The 22931-nt window shown below is 44.7% G+C and overlaps 1 protein-coding gene across 2 annotated transcripts in view; it reads left to right on the top strand.

Annotated features, from left to right (window-relative positions):
• The window catches only part of Ap3b1 (adaptor related protein complex 3 subunit beta 1), a 221708-nt gene that overhangs the window by 16734 nt on the left and 182043 nt on the right, over positions 1–22931 (top strand). For both annotated transcript variants that reach the window (XM_028871654.2, XM_028871655.1), the window contains exon 2: positions 10615–10690. In XM_028871654.2, the coding sequence (XP_028727487.1) occupies positions 10615–10690 (76 nt within the window). The remainder of the gene's footprint in view (positions 1–10614; positions 10691–22931) is intronic.

Here is a 22931-nt window from a genome sequence, read left to right as displayed (position 1 = left end):
CAGCCCAGTGACCTTGGGGAGAGCCAGCTCCTGAGAGGTATTCCAGCCCAGTGACCTTGGGGAGAGCCAGCTCCTGAGAGGTATTCCAGCCCAGTGACCTGGAGGAGAGCCAGCTCCTGAGAGGTGTTCTTTGACCTCCACCCGCGCATGCGCACGCACATACCGCAAAGAAAACAGGTGTGCTCACCCTGGTTTGAACAGTGACTTGTATATGTGTATCAAAATATTATGTGGTACCCCATAAATATGTACAGTTTTTATATGTCAGAAAACAAATGCACTCGGCACAGTGGTACACTAGAGAGGCAGGGGCATGAGGATCTGGAGTTTCAGGCCAGCCTGGCCTGTGTGGGGAGACTGTCTCAAAACCAGTCCTCTTAAATAAACAACAATTAAATTATACCTGAGAGATGAAACCTGGATGAGCATTGTTGAGAGAAGATGCTGATGGGAAATGGATCTGTCCTAGAAGGATTGCTTAGTCTAGTGGTTCTCAGCCTTCCTGATGCCATGGCCCTTTAACACAGTTCCTCATGTGGTGACCCCCAACCAGAAAGTTACTTTGGCTTCTACTTCATAACTGCAATTTTGCTACTGTTATGAATTAAAATGTAGGTATCTGATATGCAGATGGTTTTAGGCGACCCCTGTGAAAGCGTCGTTTGACCCCCACAGGGTTTGTGATGCACAGGTTGAGAACCTCTGGCCTGGTCTGTGTTGAAGAGGGGACACACGTGCAATTCCGGTTGCCGCGTGGTCTCAGCTTATATGCAGTTCTAGAAAAACAGGGCCAAAGTGGTGGTAATTGTTAGGGTGCTGGAGGCGGGTCAGGAGTGTGAGCGAGCTTGTTATGAAGTGTCTCAGGCAAGCTTGGAGGAGGGAATGTTCTGGGGTTGACAGTTGTGTGCAAACTGAACAGAGTATACTCTTAGAATTGGAGATTGTAAGTCACACCACAGTAAAACTGACAAGAGTATTGTGTGGTCTCTCTTCCCAAACTGCTGAAGAGCTTTTCTTTTAAAAATTTCAGACTGTCATGGATGAATACTTCTATAAAATTCAATAAAAATCAATTACTAGAAAAATAAAGTGGAAAAAAGCATGTAAAATACCGCCCCCATTTTTATTAGATTCAATAAACATAAAATTATACTGTCAAATTGCTCTTCCAAGTTTCCAAGTGTGTGTGTGCTCTGCGTTTCTGTGTCTTGGACCAGACCTTGTCAGATAATATTTTGAGTGGCACTGGTGGGCACCTGTGCCAGTCAGTCTCAGTTCCCTCCTCGTTTATATTGCCCTCCCAGCGCCTGGGAGAAAGGCGGGGAGTTCAGTGAGTTCTGTAGTTTAGATTTATGACAAAGAAAGGCCATTAATAGTCTCCAGACTCACTTCCACCTCCCAGGTTGTTCTGCACAACTGGTGGATGGTGCTTCGGGGCTGTGCTCTGGATCATTCTGGTAGAGGAGGGGCACATTTTCTGGTCAGAATAAGGTTTGCTTTGCTTTTCAGTAGTACATTTCCTGTTCCTTCAAACTTTTAGGCCTACTTTGGACAGGACAGGATGGGAAAAGTTATACCATTCAACACCACAAGGTGTCGCTTGTGTAAAAATAAAGTTGGCTCTCTAATGCTGCGGCTTAGCAGTAAGTGCAGACTCGGGTAGATAAAGAAGCCTGCATTGAAACAGACCCAGCTTTTTAGCAGAGTGCTTCAGATGCTGCCAATTCAATGTGATTTCAAACATCTTGAAATGTATACACATTTCTTAATTTCTAAGGGTCATCTGGTTCTCCCTGCTCGTCAGTTTTGAATACACATCATGAAGGCAGCGACTTGGAGGCAGGAGGAGAAAGTGCACTCCCTGAGTGAGCCGGGTGTGCCAGCTCTTCCAGCCCTTCCTGTCGGTTACGAGCAAAGGGAGCTGGGGACGGTCTGCAGTTAGCTTCTGGGAGGTCATGATGGCAGCTGTGGGAAAGTCGGGGCTGCGTCCTTCCCCTGGACCTAAGTTACTAGCTCTCTCCTGGGGCAGCACAGCAGGACACGTGTTTGCCTTGAAGACTGTCTTTTCTGTTAAACAAGAACCAAACCTTTGCTTGAGTATCTAGATCCTGTTGTCTAGTTTTTCATTTGAGGGAACAGGTCAGGACACAGGTGACTAAAGAGAAGGCCTCATCTGCCCGTGTGTAAGAGGAACTAGCTGGGCTTCCATTAGGACCGGGCAAGGTGATGTCTGGGTGAGAGGTTGGCGGGTCTTAAATTGATGTTTTATTCTTTCTCATTGTTCATTTCTCTCTCCAGAGAACACTTGCTGTTTAGTTCCTATCTAATTCCATTTTTCTTTTTTTTTGGTGCATTTTCTTAACCTAAATACACCTTAAAGGTTTCTTTTAGGTTTAGGATTTCCGCTTAGGTAAGTGTCAGATGTAAGATGGCAGATAGGACAAAGTAGAAGGAAACCTCTCCTTGAGATGCCATTATTCCCCTAGCTCTCTGTTGTCTTCAGACTTCAAGAGCCTGGGGTGCATAGAGGGGAGTCTAAGTTTGCCACAGTGAGATCTACAGTGTTTTCATATTTAGTAGTTGTGTATCTTTAGAGAGAGTTTTTTCTTTTAAAATTTTATTTTTTAGATTTATTTTATTTTATGTGCATTCATGTTTTCCCTACATGCATGTTTCTCCTGCATGTATGTAGGTGTATTATGTGTGAGCCTGATGTCCTCAGAGGTCAGAAGTGGGGAGGTTAGATCCCTTGGAACTGAATTTACAGATGGTGGTGAGCCACCTTGTGAGTGCTGGCCCTGGAATCTCTGTCCTGTGGAAGAGCAGCCAGTGCTCCTAACTGCAGAGCCATCTCTCCAGCCCCCCAATACTTGTTTGTTTGTTTAGGGGGGAGGCAAGCATGCCCCATCGTGTGCATATGGAGGTCAGAGGACAGCCTTTGGGAGTCGGTTGTTGTAGCTGGAGAGTTTTTCTCCGGGTCCCGCCAAGCCCCTGCAGTCCCGCAGCCCACTTATAAAATAATCACGCAGCCGCTTATATTACTTATAAACTGTATGGCCATGGCAGGCTCCTTGTTATCTAGTTCTTGTATCTTAAATCAACCCATTCCTGTTAATCTATAAGTTGCCACGTGGCTCATGGCCTACCGGTATCTTAACATCTGCTTCTTATCATAGGGGCTAGCAGCGTCTCTCTGCCTTAGCCTCTCACTTCCCAGAATTCTCCTCTCTCCTTGTCCCGCCTATACTTCCTGCCTGGCTACTGGCCAGTCAGCACTTTATTTATCAGCCAGTCAATCATCCACAGCAGGTTGTTACCTCGCCTTGTTGAGGCAGGGTCTCTACGTTGCACGGCTGTGCTGTGCACTGCAGGATTACTGGCCCGCAAGCCTCTAGACGATGTCCTCCCTGCTTCCTGTCTCCATGGAGTGCTAGCCTTATAGATGCATGCCATTGCTGCCAGCTTTTACCTGCTCTGGGGTTCAACTCTGGCCAGCTTGCATGTACGGTGCCTTTAGCCACTGAGCCATGTTCCAGCCTGCCATTTTTTATACATAGCTGTTTCTACTATTTAATTAACATAAAAGTACTGTTTAGACTTTAATTGGTTATTTTAATTACTATATTTTTTTTTGTCTCCCACAAATGGTCACTATTACATTTAATGAGTTATTTGAAAAGTAAAAGTAAAATTTATTTTTCATAATACATTTCATTTTCTGTATTCTTTCTGTGGGAAAATAAAAATATGCTTAGCTCTCCCTTTTTAATTTATTTTTGCTATAATGACAATTTTAACATTTACATTCTTTATTAGTTTGCCTGGTAGCTATAACACAACTCCAGGTACTGGGCGAGTTAATCTAGAAGGTTCTGAAGGTGTCTGACCCAGGCATCAGCAGCTTTGTGTTTGCGCTCTCTCTTTTCTGGTTTGCAGATGGCCATCCTTTTGCTGTGTCCCCGCCCGGTCATTCCTCAACGTATGGGTTCATATCCTCGTCCCTTAAAAGACCTTAGTCATGACCTCAGTAAGGGCTGTCTCCACAAGGCTGGACTTCATTGTGAGCTTGGGACCGGGGAGAGCGTGCTGTTTGGTTTTTAGTAACGGTACTGTTTGTAGTTGGGAGCTGGGCCCAGGCCTGTGCTTGCAAGGCAGTGCTCCGCCACGGAGCTCCATTCCCAGCCCTAGTCATTTCTTCTTTTTTGTTATTTTTAAAAGTTGTTTATGTACTGGTGGTCAGGGTTCTTTAGAGGAGCAGAACATATATAACGAATCTGAATATTTCGAAAGGAGATTTACCAGACTGACTTGAAGGCTGTGGTCTAGCTAGTCCAACAATGGCTGTCTCCCAATGGAAGGTCCAGGAATCTAGTGGTTGTTCAGTGCGCAGAGCGGGACATCTCAGCTGGTCTTCAGTATTCACTGGACTCCTGAAGAAGTAGACTCCAGTGCTAGTGAAGGAATGGACATGCTGGCTAGGCAAGAGCCGGCAGGCAAAGATTGAAAACTTTCTTCCATGTCCTTTATGTAGACTGTCAGCGGAAGGTGTGGCCCAGATTGGAGGTGGGGTTTTACACATCAGAAGATCTGGATTAAAGGTGTGTCTTCCCCATTTCAAATAATTTAATTAGGAAAAAGTCCCCCACAGCTGCTTTAGCTTTAGTTAATTCCATATGTAGTCAGGTTGACAACCAAGAAGAGCCGTCCCCATGTAGAGGAGTGTTTTTCCTGTGTGTATGTAAGTGCACAGTATGCATATCTGATGCCCTTAGAGACCGGGATTGGGCATCAGATCCCTTGGAACTGGAGTTACAAATGTACGTGCTAGGAACCACACCCTGGCCCTCTGCAAGAGCAGCCAGTCTCTTAAGCCTCCGGCCCTCCTTTGTTCGTGTTAGGTGATGACCGAGTATGTTTAGTATGAATCTGTGAGATGGTCTGTGTCAGGTAAGAAGGCCATGAGTCTGACGTGCGGAGGCCGCCCTGACCTGTGTGCAGGCTTCAGCTGCGAAGGGAGGTCTTCTGAGTGTTCTTTCTTTTTTTAAAATTGCGTTTTGGTTTAGTTTGTGTTGGTGCCTGGGGTGTGCCAGAGGGTGCATGTGGAAGTCAGGGGGCAGCATGCGAGCGCTGGTTCTTGGCTTCTGCCGGGTGGCTCCCGGCGATTGAATGCAGGTGGCCAGGCCTGGTGTCTTTGCCAGCTGAGCCATCTCACCGGCCCCTCTTGCGGGGGTTTTCGTTGGGTGGTTGAATGTGTTGCATGAAGGACCATGCGTGTGGAATTTTTTAAGATACGTTTCACAGTTTGCTGTAGACTGACAGATTGCAGTTCATGAACCAGTGCTTGTAATTAGCATCACTTGCCAGCCTCTAGGGCAGCGGTTCTCAACCTGTGGGTCACGACGACCCCTTTAGCGTCTACTGACCACATATATCAGATATTTACATTATGATTCATAACAGTAGCAAAATTATAGTTATGAGGTAGCAATGAAATCATTTTATGGTGGGGGTCACCACAACATGAGAAACTGTATTAAAGGGTCACAGCATTGGGGGCTCTACGCTCTGTGTCCCAAAGCATCTTGTGGTAACTTGAGGTTTCTTTTGATGAACTAAAATAGGAGTCAGTGATTTAAATTCTTGAATAGACATGAACATACGCCCTCATTTCAAAGTCTGCAAGTCTGACCTGTCTGATCCTGTGTCCTCCTCGGGTGTAATTTCCCATGGACTTTCCAACTGAATGTCTTATTTATGGATGTGGATAAGGTGCTGTGGAGCCCTTCTTGTCTGTCTTACAGAACTAGGATTTCATATAACCAACTGCTCACTTAACCTTACCGTAGACATGTTTGGCAGATGTGCGTGCCCATGAAGTCACCGCCACAGGTACAGAACCTTTATGTCATCTTAGGATGGGGAAACGTCTGTGCTCCCTCTCCCTCCTCCAGGTGCTCCCGATAACAGGCGTCTGCCCTGTACTGTAGCTGAGTTGAGTGTTACATGAACTCAGCCCTGCCTCACCCTGTTGTGTTGTACTCTGAGCATCGGTATCATTGTTAGTCCTTCATCATTGCTGAGTGACGGATATGCCATCTATGGCTTAATCACATTTTGATGATGGACATTCAGGTTTTTTCAGTTTGCATACTATTACGAAATTACTATTACTAGATTTACTACAAATAAGTCATTGTGTGGATATGTGCTTTTTCTCTTTGGAGAAGTGTAGTTCAATGGTGGCAAGTGTATGTTTAAATTTGTAAGAATGTCCCATTTTCTTGTGTGAGCATATCATTTTTTATTTCTACCAACAACAGTGTGAGTTCTGGGTGCTTCCATGTATGTGCCAACATTTATTATTATCAGTCTTTTTTTAGCTCTTGCGTGGGTGTGTAATGGCACCTCACTTTGCATTTCTCTGAAGAATGATACTTTTTCACAAATTTGTGATACCGCTACGTCTTCTGTGGCATAGTGGACGCTTGACTCTCACCTTTTACAATGTGAGTGTCAGCTGAGTCGCGGTCACTGTGAGCTGCTGCTTAGTTTTTATTTGGGGTTCCTGCAGAGTCACACTGAGTTAAAAGATATGCTACAGAGAGATGTCCTGTGTCCCTCACAGTTCATGAGTTTGCCTGCCAAACTCTGACATGTTGACATTGATATAATTCATCAGCCAGGCTCAGATCCGCCCAGTTTTACTTGGTTTATTTCTGTTTGTATGACTAGCTCTGTCTTGTCATACGTGTAGTTTTTATGCTTGAAGTACCAAGCAAGGGGTCCTGTGTGCCCTCCCTGTTTCCTGTTGCCCACCCCCGGCCATCTGTAATGTCTCCATCTTCTAGCTTTGTTACTGTGAGATGTGACCCGTGGCATTGGACACTCAGCCTAGTTCTCCGGAGGTTAGTAGGTGCTGGCCCACGGGTTGATGTCTGTGTCTTTTCACTGCTGAGCTGCGTTCCAGGAAGTGGACGTGCCACAGTTTGATCCTCCCCGCTGAGTGCTATCAGCTCCGACACATTGAAGCCGCTGTGTCCCTCATATCAGATACACAGTGCAGGCATAAAGAAGACACCCACTACATTAGCGTCCAAAATTGACTTTCAGCTTTAGTAAAACGTACAATGGGAAAATTATATGTCTACAAATAGTGCTTCAAAATAAATTTCTTCATGACTTATTGTCCGTAAGTGTTTTGCTTTATACTGCTTTATGCATCTGTATAAAGTGGGGCTGTGTAGAAATTTCTTGGGTAAAATGGTTGCACATGGGGCTGTGTACGGGCTGACCTCCCTTTTGGGGTTTTTTGCTTTTCTTTGCTTAGCGATAGATGACTGCCTCGCCTGCCCCATGGTGCACATGGCCTAGAAATTCCAGAAGTTACCCATTCATTTGTCTCATCCATTGTCTCTTTGGTATACTCCCCTTTCTCCCTGGTTCTGTGGAGATGGCTGGTTAAATGAGTTTTCTCATGATCTCCTTTTTGTTTGTTTGCTGGTTGGTTGGTTTGGGGCAAGGTCTGTAGGTGGCCCAGGCTGCTGGAAATTGCTCTGTGGCCCAGGCAGATAGTGAACTCACAGTCTGTCCACCTCAGGCTCCTGAGGTCTGGGATTTCAAGTGCATTGCCACATTCGTCTTGAGCTTTCATCCACACCCCTGGTGTTTCTCCAGAACATCCTTTTCATTGTTTGCAATAGAGCTAGGTTGAGGGTTTTCTAAACATTTCAAGTTTTTTTTTTTTTTTTTGGTTTTTCGAGACAGGGTTTCTCTGTGTAGCTTTGCGCCTTTCCTGGAACTCGCTTGGTAGTCCAGGCTGGCCTCGAACTCACAGAGATCCGCCTGCCTCTGCCTCCCGAGTGCTGGGATTAAAGGCGTGCGCCACCACCGCCCGGCTTAACATTTCAAGTTTTAATTTGTTTTTACTTAAATCTAATTCCTTTGTAAAAATCAAGTTCTATTTTTTTCTTTCTTTTTTTGAGACAGTGTTTTGTTTACTGCTGTAGATCAGTGGTTCTCAACCTTCCTAGTGCTGCCACCCTTTAATAATACAGCTCATGTTGTGGTGACTCCAACCATAAAATTATTTTCATTGCTACTTCAAAACTGTAATTTTGCTACTGTTAGGAATTGTAATGTAGATATTTGATATGCAGGATACCTGATATGGACCCCCATGAAAGGGCTGCTGGCTGGGTGGTGGTGGTGCACTCCTTTAATCCCAACACTTGGCAGGTGGTTGTCTGAGTTTGAGGTCAGCCTGGTCTCCAGAGCAAGTTCCAGGACAGCCAGGGCTACACAGAGAAACCCTGCCTCGAAAAACAAAACAAAACAAGGCTACTCACACCCCAGGGGTTGTGACCCCCAGATTGAGAACCACTGCAGACCTGGGAGAATAGAGCCCATAAATGTAGAATAAAGTCTCATGCAGTAGTCAACTTTATTGAGAACATTAGACAATTTCTACTTGGAGGGTTCAGAGGAGTCATATGAGTAAAGTGTCCAATCACAAGGGTGAGCTGCACCTGGCGAAAGCATGTTTTTCTATAGAGGCAAATAAATAAATAACAGTAGCCAATTGTAATGAATAATCGGAAGTCAACTCACTCCCATCTGCTACACGGGGGGTGGGGGTGGGTGGGTGGGGTGGGGGGATGGGGGGTGGGGGGGGGAAGCAGATTCTCAGAACGATTCTGTGTTTGAAGAACACAGAGGTCACAAGACCCTTGTCTTGTTTTCTTGGTGTTTTCTCACAAGCATTCTGAAGTATTGTCACTCACGTCCATTCTGGACCTTGTTCCAACAGGTTCTCACTATACAGCCCTGTTGGCTTGGCCAATTTATGTCTTACCTCTCATATTTTACTGTTAGCAGCAAAGAAAAACCGGGCCATTTCATCAACATGCTGTTTTTGAAATAGCCTCATTTAAATATCCAGTGTCAACTTCCTGCCCCCCCCTTTTGTCTCCTGCCTCCCCTTCCTCTCTCCCTTCCCTCTTCTCCCTTTCCCATCCTGCCCCGCCCCCTTTGCTGTGGACTTTCACTACACTCCTCAGGCTGGTCTTAAACCCAGGTTCAAGTGGTTCTCTCACCTCAGCCTCCCAAGCTGGACTATGAACCACAGCTCTGGCCAAGCCCATCTGCCATTCACCCCTACTTTCCTTAAGACACTGAGCACAGTTCAGCAAAGATCTCTGCTGCTTCTAACAAGAATCACCTTCCTCTGTCTTCAATAGCATGATCTCCCTTTCTGTCTGAGGCCTCACAGATTCATCTCTCGTTGGTTTGTTTGTTTTATATAGGGTTTCTCTATGTAGCCCTGTCTGTCCTGGAACTCACTCTGTAGTCCAGGCTGGTCTCGAACTCACCGAGATCCACTTGCCTCTGCCTCCCGAGTGCTGGGATTAAAGGCGTGCGCCACCACGGCCCAGCTCACAGATTCATCTTTAACATACGGGTTTCTTGCTGCCCCCTTTTCTAATGTGTACTTCAGAACTCTAATTCTTTCCCTAGTACTTGGTTCCAAAAGCAATTTTCGTAGCGTCACCCTGCTTCTGTGTCAGCTTGCCAGGCCTGCCCTGACACCCCACACTAGTACCCCAAACACAGATTTCCATCCCACAACTCTGGCTGCAGTCCAAGAACAAAGCATTGGTGGGCAAGTTCTCCTGAGTCAAGAACTTTTTGTCTAGCAACTGTCTTCAAAAATTATTTTATTATATTTAATGAAAAGTGATTAGAGATTATGAATGACATATTTTCTTTAGTGGGATGAGTTCGTGTTTGTGAATTCCCCAGAGAAGATTCACTTAGAAGAATAGAGGGTTGGTCATGACCAACAGAAAGGAACTGATGGGCCTGTCCTTCATCCTCTCTTCTCTGCAGCTCTTCTGAGTGAAGATGCTGACAGCCGTTGTTCTAGACCGTGTTTCAGGGCTGTTTAAATAGCAGAGTTGGAGGCATCCTAGGTTCCTTCAACCCGGGAATAATGTCAACCTTCCTAGTGTCTGTTTCCGCGCCCAGTCACTGCATCCTGTGGATTCAAACTTCTAAGTAGTTCTTGCTTTGCTCTGTGTTTTCATCCTTGTAGCTAACTGCCCATGTTTATAGCCACAGACTCCCGTTTAGATGTTGAAATGCATTTAGTCTCAGAGTGAAGGGGTAACCCTATTTATTTGTGCAGTTGGGGGATAGGAAGTTGGGATGATGCAAATTACACACAATTTAGGGAACTTGTGGAATAATAGTCTGAAAAAAGTTTTTAGGTTTTGTTTGTTTGTTTGTTTGTTTTTGCATATGAAAGTATTTTAGAGCTGACTTGGTCCCCACCCCCATGATTATGTCAAAAAAAAATTGAAGTGAGAGACCTTATGTGCCATGTTAACATTTCATCAGCAAATGTAAAACCGAAGGGCGGCTCTCACCTCGCTGTCACTGTGGGCTTTCTAACAATGTGCTGCATAGACTTTGTAGGGTGAAACAGGAAACCAACCTTTGATTACCTGAATGCAGCTCCTCCCATCGCGCTGTTTCCAGTTCTCATAAAGGTGGTAGACTTGGTAGCTGTTTTTCACAAAGTCCAAGTCTAGAATGTCGTCTTCTCTTTTGTAACAGGAATGAAGACCTGAAGCAGATGCTGGAGAGCAGCAAAGACTCCGCCAAACTAGATGCTATGAAGCGGATTGTTGGGGTAGGTCAAGTGTTGGAAGCTGGGAGGCTGGGATTATATTCACTGTGCGTGCCAAGGCATAGGTAAACAGCAGTAATTTGTTCTTTCTTACTAATTTAGATTACCTGTTTAAAAATGTTAAGGGACAGTAACATAAGAAATCAAGACACTTGTCTTCTAGTTCCATCTGTTCTGCTCTAATTTTCCATCGCTAACATCAAGACATTCCTTCCCTGAGATAGAATAAATCATTTTGAAGACAAAATAAGGCAATAGCATAACCCTATTTTCACTTCCGGGTATTTAAGGGTTTTTGTTTGTGATCTTACTGCTTACGGTCGTGAGCACAGAGAGCTGAAATTCTCTCTTCTCATGCCGCAGTCTAAACCCGAACATGACACAAGCTTCAGCTGTTACTGGGTGTTTAGTGAGGCGGTCTGGAGATGAACTGTCTGAAAGGAAAGCCGAAGGAGTTGTGTCTTACAACAGCTACGGATGACTTGGTCCCTGCTTCCATTTGAATGGTGGATGCCGTCTGGCACTGTCAGCAAAACGCTGATGAATCTCTTTCGAACTGTAACTCCCCAACAACATGATCAGATTTTGATTGTGATTAGTGTACTGATTGAGTAGTTACATGTTGACATTCCGCCTGCCAGCCTTCAGTCCACAAGTACTCTGTAAATTCTCAGTTTCAAATCAGACTGTGTTGGTTGCTGCACCTATTAATCAGTCTATGCTCAGACAGCAAAAGGTGTAGTTGAATCCTTGTTTCCTGTAATATTTTCCAAAGTGGATCATTGGAAGAGGGATTTGGTCCCCAAATAACGCAATTTTAGCAAATGAAATAAAAAGTTGTTTTTTATTTATATTTATTTTATTTATAACAATAGAATGTTGTCAGTGAAATTCAGCCTGAGGATTGGTAGATTGTGTGGAAATAGCTAAACACCATTGTTTGAAAGACACTTACATTTCTAGCTGAATTTCTAGGGACTTAGAAAAGGCACTTAAGCAACTAAGGGGGGTTTGATTAAAAGGATGAAGTTGACGGGAGGAAGTGATGGTATTAGAAAGAAACAAAAAGAAGAAAAAAGAAAAGAAAAGCACTTCCTATTAACTAAAGGACTTTTAAGAGATACTTGACAACATTACAGGTACAAAAATAGGATATTGGGAACGGATCCAGACTGAGAAAGGTGAACACTGTTTCCAAGGCAGAGAAGAGATGATCAGCGTGCGGTAAACGAAGAGAAGATGGCAGCTGTCCAGCTGCTCTTACCAGTTCATTCTCAGTGCTTCAGATCGCAGCGTGCTAATAACTTTATTTTCTATTCATTAAATAGCAATACACATTGCTATTTAGAGTTTCCCTGTTGTGATGATTTTCATGAGAATGCTCCCTTAGATGTTTGAACAGTTTGGGAAGGATTAGGAGGTGTGGCCTTGTTGGAGGAGGTGTGTCACTGGGAATGGGCTTTGAGATTTTAAAAGCCCACACCAGGCCCAGTCCCTCTCTCTTTCTCTGCCTGCTGCCCGTGGATCAGGATGTAAAGCTCTCAGCTACTGCTCCAGTGCCATGCCTGTCTGCTTCTCACCATGATGATCATGGATTAACCCTCTAAAGCTGTAAGAAAGCCCCACTCAAATGCTTTCTTTTATAAGAGTTGTCTTGGTCGTGATATGTCCTCACAGCAGTAGAATAATAACCAAGACACCTTTATTAAAGTACTTATTAATGTTTTGACAGAACCTTTAAAAGGCACAGATCAATTACACTCTCTGCAGTGAATTCCTGAAATTGCTTTTCATGGCCTCAGCTCACATCCTGCAGATCACAGGCATGTACTACCATGCAAAGCAGAGGCTGCTCCTATGTCTTCAGGTTGTGGCTATAACATCCCATTAAATCATTTTATTTTACTAAACCCTGGGATTCTGTTGTAATTCCTGAGTCAGAGGTGGAGGGAAATACGTTAAATACTTAATAAAAATTTAAAAATGTTTTTAGCCAGGTGGTATGGTGGTGGTGGTGGTGGTGGTGCTGCACACCTTTAATCCCAGTACTCGGGAGGCTAAACCAGGCGGATCTCTGTAAGTTTGAGGCCAGCTTGGTCTACAGAGTGAGATCCAGGACAGGCACCAGCACCAAAACTTCATAGAGAAACCCTGTCTTGGAGCCCCCCCCCCCCCCCCCCCCCCCCCGCCAAAAAAAAAAAAAAAAACCAAATAAGTAAATAAATAAGCAAATAAATTAAAAATTAATAAAAATTTAAAAATGTAACAATAGTAAGTAGTTTTCTATATTTCTTTTAAGGCAAGAAAATAATAATAATTAATTCCATAATATATACTGCTGCTGTATCATAAATATAACTTAAGCGTGCATGTATTTGTTTTTATTTATTTATTTGAGGCAGTTTCTCACTGTGTGATCCTGACTGTCCTGGAGCTTGCCACACAGCATAGGGTAGTCTTGAACTCACAGAATCCATTTGCCTCTGCCTTCCAATTGTTTGTATTAAATGCATGTGCCACCATGCCTGGCTATTTTAGTTTTATGTTTGTTTGTGGTACTAGGAATTGTACTAGGCAAGTACTCCACCACTGAGCAATATACTTGGCCTTTTTGTTCTTTTTTTGAGGTGGAGTCTTTCTTTGTACCTGGGTGGCCTGGAACTTAGTGTGTGGGCCAGGATAACCTCAGACTGAGCAGTTCTCCTGCCTCTGCTTCCAAGTTCTGGGATTACAGCTGTTTACCACACCTGGCTTAATAAGTATGGCTGTGTATGTTTATCAAAGTTTATGTAAAAATGAATTTGGAGTTTTATCTTTTGTCTATGGAAAAATGATTAATAATGAAAAATTACTCTTATAAAAGTGATACACATATCTTTTATTATACAAATGAACTCCCTAAAACTATAGTAATCAGAATGGTGGTGTGCTCAGCTAGACATAAAGAGCAGTAGAACACTGTGAAGGACCCAGAAATAAACATTCAGCTATGAGGCCAGGTGGGTATCGGAGGATGTTACTCAGCAGTGCTGGAAAAGTACAAGACAGGGGAGTTGGATTCCTGCCTCATGGCAGGCATGAAACAAACTGGAGTAGATCAAAGACTAGAGATGCAAAATCGAAAAGAAAACGTAGGGAAGAAGCTTCATGATGCTGGCTTAGATCTGACGTCAAGACCCAGCAACAGCGGAATAAGCAGTTATCCAAACTAAAGGCAGCCACAGAGTGGGAGAGCATCCCTCAGTCATTCACCAGATTAAAGGGTTATCCACAGAGTGGGAGAGCATCCCTCAATGACTCACCAGATTAAAGGGTTATCCACAGAGTGGGAGAGCATCCCTCAGTCGTTCACCAGATTAAAGGGTCATCCACAGAGTGGGAGAGCATCCCCCAGTCACTCACCAGATTAAAGGGTTATCCACAGAGTGGGAGAGTATCCCTCAGTCACTCACCAGATTAAAGGGTTATCCACAGAGTGGGAGAGCATCCCTCAGTCGTTCACCAGATTAAAGGGTCAGTGTCCAGAGCACAGAGGTAATGTCTGTCTAAAGTAGTCTGGGAAAGTGGCTGGAAGGCCTAGGGTAGGCCTCCTGAGAAGACAAGCAGAGGACAGTGAGTGTAGGGAAAAATGCTGAGTGTCTCTAATCATTAGGACAGTGGCGATCACCCACAGTGAGACTACCCTGCTCTGCTTAGGTTCCATTATAAAAACAAAGAGACTCAAGTGTTAGTAAAGATGTTGACTATAAATAGGAGCCTTCCTGACTGCTGATGGGAATGTAAATGGTGCCATGTCAAGCAGTATAGTAGTTAAATTAAAAGCGGGTCTGCCATGTGCTCTGGCAACTCCCTTGACCTTGAACTGATACTTGTTTAGCAGAGTTTTCACAGGAGCCCATGGGTGGAAAGAAATAGCCATGTGTTAGTTAAGGTGCTGTGTGCTGTAGGTTCCTAGTTCTGTCTCTGCTCAGTGTGCTCACCCATCGCTCTGTCTCTCTCACACTCAGTGTGCTCACCCATCCCTTTGTCTTTCTTTTGCACACACTCAGTGTGCTCACCCATCGCTCTGTCTCTCTCACACTCAGTGTGCTCACCCATCCCTTTGTCTTTCTTTTGCACACACTCAGTGTGCTCACCCATCATCGCTCTGTCTTTCTTACACTCAGTGTGCTCACCCATCGCTCTGTCTTTCTTTTTCACACACTCAGTGTGCTCACCCATCCCTTTGTCTTTCTTTTGCACACACTCAGTGTGCTCACCCATCCCTTTGTCTTTCTTTTGCACACACTCAGTGTGCTCACCCATCTCTCTTGTCTTTCTTTTGCACACACTCAGTGTGCTCACCCATCCCTCTGTCTTTTTCACACTCAGTGTGCTCACCCATCCCTCTGTCTTTTTCACACTCAGTGTGCTCACCCATCCCTCTGTCTTTTTCACACTCAGTGTGCTCACCCGTCCCTCTGTCTTTTTCACACTCAGTATGCTCACCCATCCCTCTGTCTTTTTCACACTCAGTGTGCTCACCCATCCCTCTGTCTTTTTCACACTCAGTGTGCTCACCCATCCCTCTGTCTTTTTCACACTCAGTGTGCTCACCCATTGCTCGCTCTTTTCCTTTTCTTAGAAATTCTGTCTTCTTACTGTTTAGATGTTTGGTTTATTTTCAGATGACAGAAACATTCCTTAGGAAGAGGATGCAAGTGGCATTCTGAGCCCTTTCTGTCTGAAAATAGGCTATTTAGTAGGATTATTGGATTTCAATGTTTTTTCCTCTGAAATATGTGTATATTTTATTCTTAATTTGTTTGACTTTAGATTAGGGAACAAAAATGTGATGCCAACCTGATTGCTTTCTTCCCTCTTTTTGAGAACGTGTTTTATCTGTCTTGTAGATTCAGTATTTTGAAGAAAAATAAATTTAGTAAGATGTGATTGGTATTTGCTTTGTTATAGTATCGACGAGTTATTATTTAAGTCTTCTGTCTGTTTTGAGTTCAGTTCCTTACTTTCTTTCCCTAGTCTGCCTCTTTCCTGTTGACACACTGTTCTGTCTGGTTTTCTCTCTTATCTAGTCTTCATGTTTCTGTCACGTCACTTGTCAGTTGGTGACGGCTCTCCTTTCCGTCTAATTTTGGTTATGTTTGATGCATATTTTGAGCTATCATTGTAACTTTCGTCATATCTTATCTTCTTTTATTGTATTTTTAAATTTGGTAATGATGATTTATCTGAAGGATTTCTTTCCTAGTTCAAAATTACTTTTTCCCCAAAAATGCAGTTTCCTCAAATCACATTAAAACATAGACTTGTTTCCTCCTCTTTATCCACTTCTTTAAAAGAATGTGTAGTTCCTTCTCCAGCAAGCTCTATTCTTCGGAACTGTGGGATGCTGCTTTATACTGCATTTTGTTCCTTCTTAGGTCATACTTATGTAGCAGGTTCTTTCAAGGTGTCTACATTTGTCCAGAATGTCTGTTTGGGATTGTTCTTTACAAACTTTCTCCACTCTTAACAGGAAGTGTAGACTTGGTTGCTAGGAGAAGACCAAGTGTCTGCAGAGCAGAATGGAAGGACCAGGGAACTAGAACTCTGCAGCCTTGTCTCTGGGATTGATGCACACATTTCATTAAGTGTACCAATGGAAGTAATGTTGATGTTTCTCTAGTTCGTGTGTGTGTGTGTGTGTGTGTGTGTGTGTGTGTGTGTGTGTGTGTGTGTGTTGGAAGTAGGTATTATAGTTCGAGTTGGTATGTGAAGATGTTATAAAAGGCAGTATAGGAACCAAGGTCTAGTCACATTCTCAGGTACTGGTTTTATTAGATGCAGCTATGACCAGGTGGTAAGGTATGCTGTGGAGAGGTGATGTCCTAAACTACATTCTCCAAAGCCACATACCTTGTCTCAGCCTTGTGGGGAGAGATGGGAGAGAGACGTTCCATTTAGGTCTGGCACTCTACAGGCTCTTACCCTCTGCATGTTGTCTGCGTTACCTGCCGTCTCCTGCCCAAACTTCTCTGACAAGCACTGAATGGTGCAGTGATCTGTAGGTGAAGCAGTAAGTTTTACTGCTCTGTCCATTTAGCATAGAACTAGTAGTACGTCTTCTTCCTCTAGGGCTCATGACCTGTCCAGCTTCAGGTCTGCCTGGGAAATTTTGAATGGACACAGATATAATATATATGACAGCTCTCTCAGAGAGGCTAGTGGGAAGGTGAGATTAAGAGTCTGCATTGTTGGCCGGGCGGTGGTGGCGCACGCCTTTAATCCCAGCACTCGGGAGGCAGAGCCAGGCGGATCTCTGTGAGTTTGAGGCCAGCCTGGGCTACCAAGTGAGTTCCAGGAAAGGCGCAAAGCTACACAAGAGAAACCCTGTCTCGAAAAAAACCAAAAAAAAAAAAAAAAGAGTCTGCATTGTCATAAATTTAATGTGTTTTACTTGACCTGGTCAGTGTTATGTCTCTGTCTGTCTGTCATCTATGTATCTGTCTGTTAGTCTATCCCCCCTGTCCCTCATCTGCCTTCCCACTCTTTCATCTCTTTTCCTCTTGAAACCAAAGCTTGAAAAGTTAATATAAAATAAAAATACTAGATTTTTAAAAGTAGCTAGGGAACAGCTCAGTTCATAAAGCACTTGCCTTATAAGATGTCTTAGTTACTGCTCTGTTGCTGTGAAGAGACACCATGATCAAGGCAACCCTTATGAAAGGAAGCATTTAATTGGGGACTTGCTTAGTTCCAGGGTTTCTCCTTTATCACCACGGTGGGAAGCAGACAGGCTTGTCACTGGAGCAGGAGCTGAGAGCTTTCCATCCCCATCCACAGACACAAACACCGGGCCTGGCCCACCCACACTGACCACCGCTTCCAACAAGGAGACACCTTTTCCAAGTAGGGCACAACTCCCAATCCTCCCCTCACAGTGCTTTAACTGGGGACGGAGTATGCAAATCTGTGAGCCTATGGGGACAGTTTCAGCCAAGCCATGGCATTCTACTCCCTGGCCCCCATCAGCATGGAGCCATGTAAGTCTTTCACAGTTTCAACACTGTTTAAAAGTCCAAGGTCTCTTCTGAGACTCCAGGCAGTCTCTTAACTGTAACCGCCTATGAAATAGAAGTTTAATAGCAGAACACTGACATGGTACAGAATATCCACTACCGTTCCAAACGGAAAGAAAGGGAGCACAGTGAGGGGACACTGGAGCAAAGCAAGACCGAAAACCAGCAGGGCAACTCCAAATCTGCACATCCATGTCTGACGTCAGAACACTCCGGCTTCTTCCAGCTTTGTGGACTGCAACACACTGCTCTCCTTTGGGCTGGCTCCACATCTGGTCTGCAGCTCTCCTTGATGGGTGTTCAGGGTTGGCCGTTCCAACCTCTTGGGATCTCCACTGCAGTCCAGGCTTCGTCTTCACAGTTCCTGCAATGTCCTTTTCAGGCTTCCACGCATGGGATGCCCTCCCAACCCCTGGCCTCAGTAGCTTTCCTGAAGAACAGCAGGGTAGATTCCCTAGTGCCTTTTCTGGTTCCTTCTTGACTCTAAAGCCGGAACCACAAGGCCCGGGCTGCCGAGATTTTCTGCTTGCTGGGGCATATGATTGTTTCCTTTGCTATTAAAGCTTTCCTTTAATTCCTTTTCACAAGTTGGAAGCTTAGCTGGGTGGGGTCTTGCCCCGAGCTCAATACTCCCTTTATTACATTGAACATCAGGATTTTTATCCTCTCCCCAAACCTCAGGGATTCTTTCTCTGTGTAGGCCTGGCTGTCCTGGAACTAACTGTAGACCCTGCTGGCCTCAGACTCACAGCAATGCACCTGCCTCTGCCGTCCGATATCTCCTTGTGCACAAGACTTTATTACATTTAGCATCAGAATTTTCTTTAAACTTACTTCCTTGTGTCCAGGACTTGGCTGAAACATTGAATTTCCTCATGCTCTTTTCCTCCTCACACTGTACATTTTGTATTTTTCATTGCCTTATTAGTTCCTTTCATTGTAGATCTGTATAAGTGTGATCACTGATAACCATATGACAGAGTCAATACTAGACTGTCTTGAAATTTCCTCTGCCAGCCATTAATCCAAAGCATCATTTTAGTTCCAGGCAAAAATTGGTTTATTTTTAGAGACAAGGTTTCTCTGTCTAGCCCTGGTTGCCCTGGAACTTGCTCTGTAGACCAGGCTAGCCTTGAATTTGCAGAGATCCGCCTGCCCCTGCCTCCTGAGTTCTGGGATTAAAGGTGTGAGCACCACCTCCTGGCTCTTCAGGCAAGTTTTTATGACCAGGACAAAAAGTGTATCTTTGCCAACCTATCACAAGAACGGTCTCTAGGCCACTCACTAATTCTTCCTCTCTGAAGTTACTAGAGCAGGGCCCACATTGTTTTCAACACTCCTGTCTTCCCTGCTCCTAGTGGGCAACTGCTTAAAGTGGTCAACTGCTTTTTTAGTCAAAGTCCCAAAGTCTTCCAACAGGTTAGGCCTGTCAGGACAATACCTCTGCTCCTGGTACCAGGTTCTGACTTAGTTACTGTCAGGTCTGAAAAACCTTCTTTTCCATTAGACCAAAGCCAGTATTCCCTCAGGAAGCTAGTTCCCATTTGCCAAAAGGAGTCATTCTCCTTATCTCACAGAAGGGACTATGCTAGCCTATAGGTTTCTCAGTCCCTACTCACAAGTACTTGTTAGATGTTTCAGAGTCACCCACCCCAGCTCACTGGCTCCTCTTTCCCCAGGTATCCATCCCAGTATTATCCTGATGATCCCCATCCTCAATCCCCGCCTCCCCCATGCCCTTCTCTCTGTTTTCCCAAGAGATAACCTTGGCAGTTTGGAATAAACTTTTCCCTTTTCACCCACAAAATGGCTATTTTGGTTTCTTTACTGATCTCCTCACATTCAGTCACTTTTCTATTGCCATGAAGAGACACCATGACCAAAGCACCCCTTATAAAAGAAACATTTCATTGGGGGTTTGCTTACAGCTTTAGAGGGTTAGTCCATGATCATTATGGTAGGAAGCAGATAGGCATGGCATTGGAGCAGTATTGAGAGCTTTATATCTTTTTTTTTGAGACAAGGTTTCTCTGTGTAGCTTTGTGCCTTTCCTGGATCTCGCTCTGTAGACCAGGCTGGCCTCGAACTCACAGAGATCCGCCTGGCTCTGCCTCCCGAGTGCTGGGATTAAAGGCGTGCACCACCACCACCACCACCACCACCACCACCACCACCACCACCACCACCACCACCGCCCGGCGAGAGCTTTATATCTTGATCCACAGGCAGCAGGCAGAGAGGAGGAGGAGGAGGAGGAGGAGGAGGAGGAGGAGGAGGAGGAGGAGAGAGGCAGGGGGAGGGGTGGGGAGAGGAGAGAGACTGGGTCTGGTATGGGCTTTGAAACTTCAAAGCCTACCCTCAGTGACACACCTCCTCCAACAAGGCCACATCTCCTAGTCCTTCCCGAATAGCTCATCAGCTGGGGACCGAGTATGCAAATATAATAGCCTATGGGGACATTTTTCATTGAAACCGTCACACATGAGGGCCTGAGTAGGATCTTCGGAAGCCACATTAAAAAGCCAAGCATGGGGCTAGCAGGGTTTCTGACATCCTTAGTTCAGTCCCAGAACCCACTGTGTAAGGAGAGAACAAACGTGTGAAGAGTTTTTCTAACCTCTCCACATGCACAGCAACATGCACAAACACACACTAGTAACAAATAGAAATTAAAAATTCAGGTGCTAGGCACAGTGACATGTGCTTGGCATTTCCATCCGTGTTGAGATTGGGGTGATGGGCAGATCTCTAAGGAGCTTGCTGGCCAGCTAGTCTAGCCTATGTGGTCAAGTTCCAGACTAAGAGACCCTGCCTCAATCAAAATGAAGGCACCTGAGGACTGACAAAGAGGTTGTCCTCTGACTTCCACATTCATGTTTACCTACACACATAAGCGTAGTCATACAGACATGTATTGGAGAAATTATTTTGGCCACTCCACGTAGTTAAAAGGATATTTATTTAATGGCGCAACTCACAAATTAAGTAATGGGTAGGTCGCAGGGTCTGGGGAAGGTGTAATGAGTCCAGCGGTGTTCTCCGGAGCTCTGCACAGTCAATCTGCACCGGTCAGCGTTCCGGCACCGAGAGAGCGCCCAGCGCGAGCGCTGGCCCATCCAGCTCTCCCGGTCCCCAGGCGCCTCCCCTCGCCCCGCCTCGTAGGCGTGACAGTTGCCAGAGTCTCAATGGGGGTTGGAACTTCCAGAACCAAGTTGGAATGGCTACCCACTACAGACATGTGCCCCATGTACATGAACATGTGTTCACAGATACTCAATTGCATACCCCCTTCCAAATTCTAAAAAAATTTGAAGACAGAGGGAGGAAGGGCACATAGAATATAGCACTCTGAGCAAACAGAAAAAAGGTAATAAAGTGGTAGGCATGAGTCTTACTGTAACAGTTCCATTTAGTATAGAGAGTCTGGTGTTAGCAACTAGGAGACATCTTGGCTGAAGATACCGCAGTACAATAATGGTCTTTAAGAGATAGTGTCTCTCGGGAGGCAGAGGCAGGCGGATCTCTGGGAGTTCGAGGCCAGCCTGATCTACAGAGTAAGTTCCAGGATAGCCAAGGCTACACAGAGAAACCCTGTCTCAAAAGACAAAAACAAAACAAAACATAATGAGAGATGGTGCTTTCATGTAAATACATAGACTGTAAGGTTGGCACAATGTATTCCTGCAAACCCCTCAAAAGCTTGAGTGACTGACTCATTTTGTATCAGAGAGGTTCAACTTGGAAACGCTGAAGGGAGAGGGACACTAACAAGGTGTTCAGCTGCTTTCTCAACGACCGACTCCTGGTTTCTCATCTCCCAACTACTTCTCATCTTTGACATCAGAGTAAGTGGTCTGTCTTCCAGGTACTCATGTGCTAGCTTTACTTTTCAATTTTCTCTCTTACTCATGTGACTCTATTTCTGGAATAACTCCAAACTTCACCATTTTTTCACTGTCTCTTACCCTCTCTCGGATGACTGTAGCGGCCTCATAATTGTTGTGGGTACTTGTGTATTTCCTGTTGTCTTTTCCATACTTTTCTCATAAACTAGAAAGATCTTCTTGAGATGCAAGTCCAGTGAGACCTGTCCTCTGCTCAGAACTCTCGAGTGGTCCTCCATTTCACCCTCAACAGTGCAAAGCCACCCCCTCTTGCCTGTGGTCCCCATGCTGTGACGTCCCGCCATTCTTCCCCTAGCTTACTCTACCCTGGCTGCTCTGGCCTCGTGCTTACAGAACATGCTGTGGAAGTTGTTAATCTCCGAACATCCACGCTTCTTCCCCTTCTCCCCTCAGCTTCCCCTGAGGGGAGAACCTTGTGATCACTGTACAGAGAAAGAGCAGCTCCTGCCCCCACCTCCATGTTTCAGGACTCCCCATTTGTCTCTTTTTCTCTGGGGTACTCAGGGTTGCTTCCCTCATGTATGGTATTTACTGTTTATGGACCATCGTGCCCATTTGAGGGGCTCCCTGGCTCAGGACCATTGCATCTCTCATTCATTGTATTCTCTCAGCAAATACTTCTAGAATTGTACTGTAGGGTGTTTTTTTTCCACTTCCTCATATATTGATGTTATGAACATCTTTCTGTAGTGTAAAGTTGAGCCAGCTTGGGGTAGAGTTTAATGAGACAGGATTTCCAGTGAGGTCCTTACAGAACACCTGCCTTGTGGGCGAGGGACTTGAAGTTAGTTTGCCAGTCTTATCAAGATGTGTTTTAGCTGCAGTAGTTTGGGAATTTTCTATGATGCTTAGCAAGCTTCATAAAACATACAAATAAAAATGTTACAAGTAAGGAAATACAGTATTAAAAGATCAGATTGTAATAAGGAATGTTTATTTGGTTCTTCTTTTGAGAGACATTTGGCTCTGTAGCCCTGGCTGGCTCAAACTCATAGATCTTCCTGCTTCAGCCTCCCGAAGACTGGGCTTATAGATAGGCACTTCTATGCCTAGCTGCCTTGCAGGGTATTTTCAGGATATTGTAAGAGAAAGGAATTGGGAGAAATGTTTACTGCAATTATAAAACATAAACTATCACCCAGTCAGTATTTATATAACACACTTATGAATAAAGCTGATATATCACTTTAGCTGGAGAAGGACTGTTTTGAGAATGAGAAGAAAATAAATGTACAAATGGATATAAAATGCAAGTAAATAACTTGAACTCTATTGTAGCAC

This window comes from Peromyscus leucopus, chromosome 11 (genome assembly GCF_004664715.2).
Source record: "Peromyscus leucopus breed LL Stock chromosome 11, UCI_PerLeu_2.1, whole genome shotgun sequence".
Classification (NCBI taxonomy): Eukaryota; Metazoa; Chordata; class Mammalia; order Rodentia; family Cricetidae; genus Peromyscus; species Peromyscus leucopus.
The sequence above is the reverse complement of the archived record's forward strand: the minus strand, read 5'-3'. Positions and strand labels throughout refer to the sequence as shown.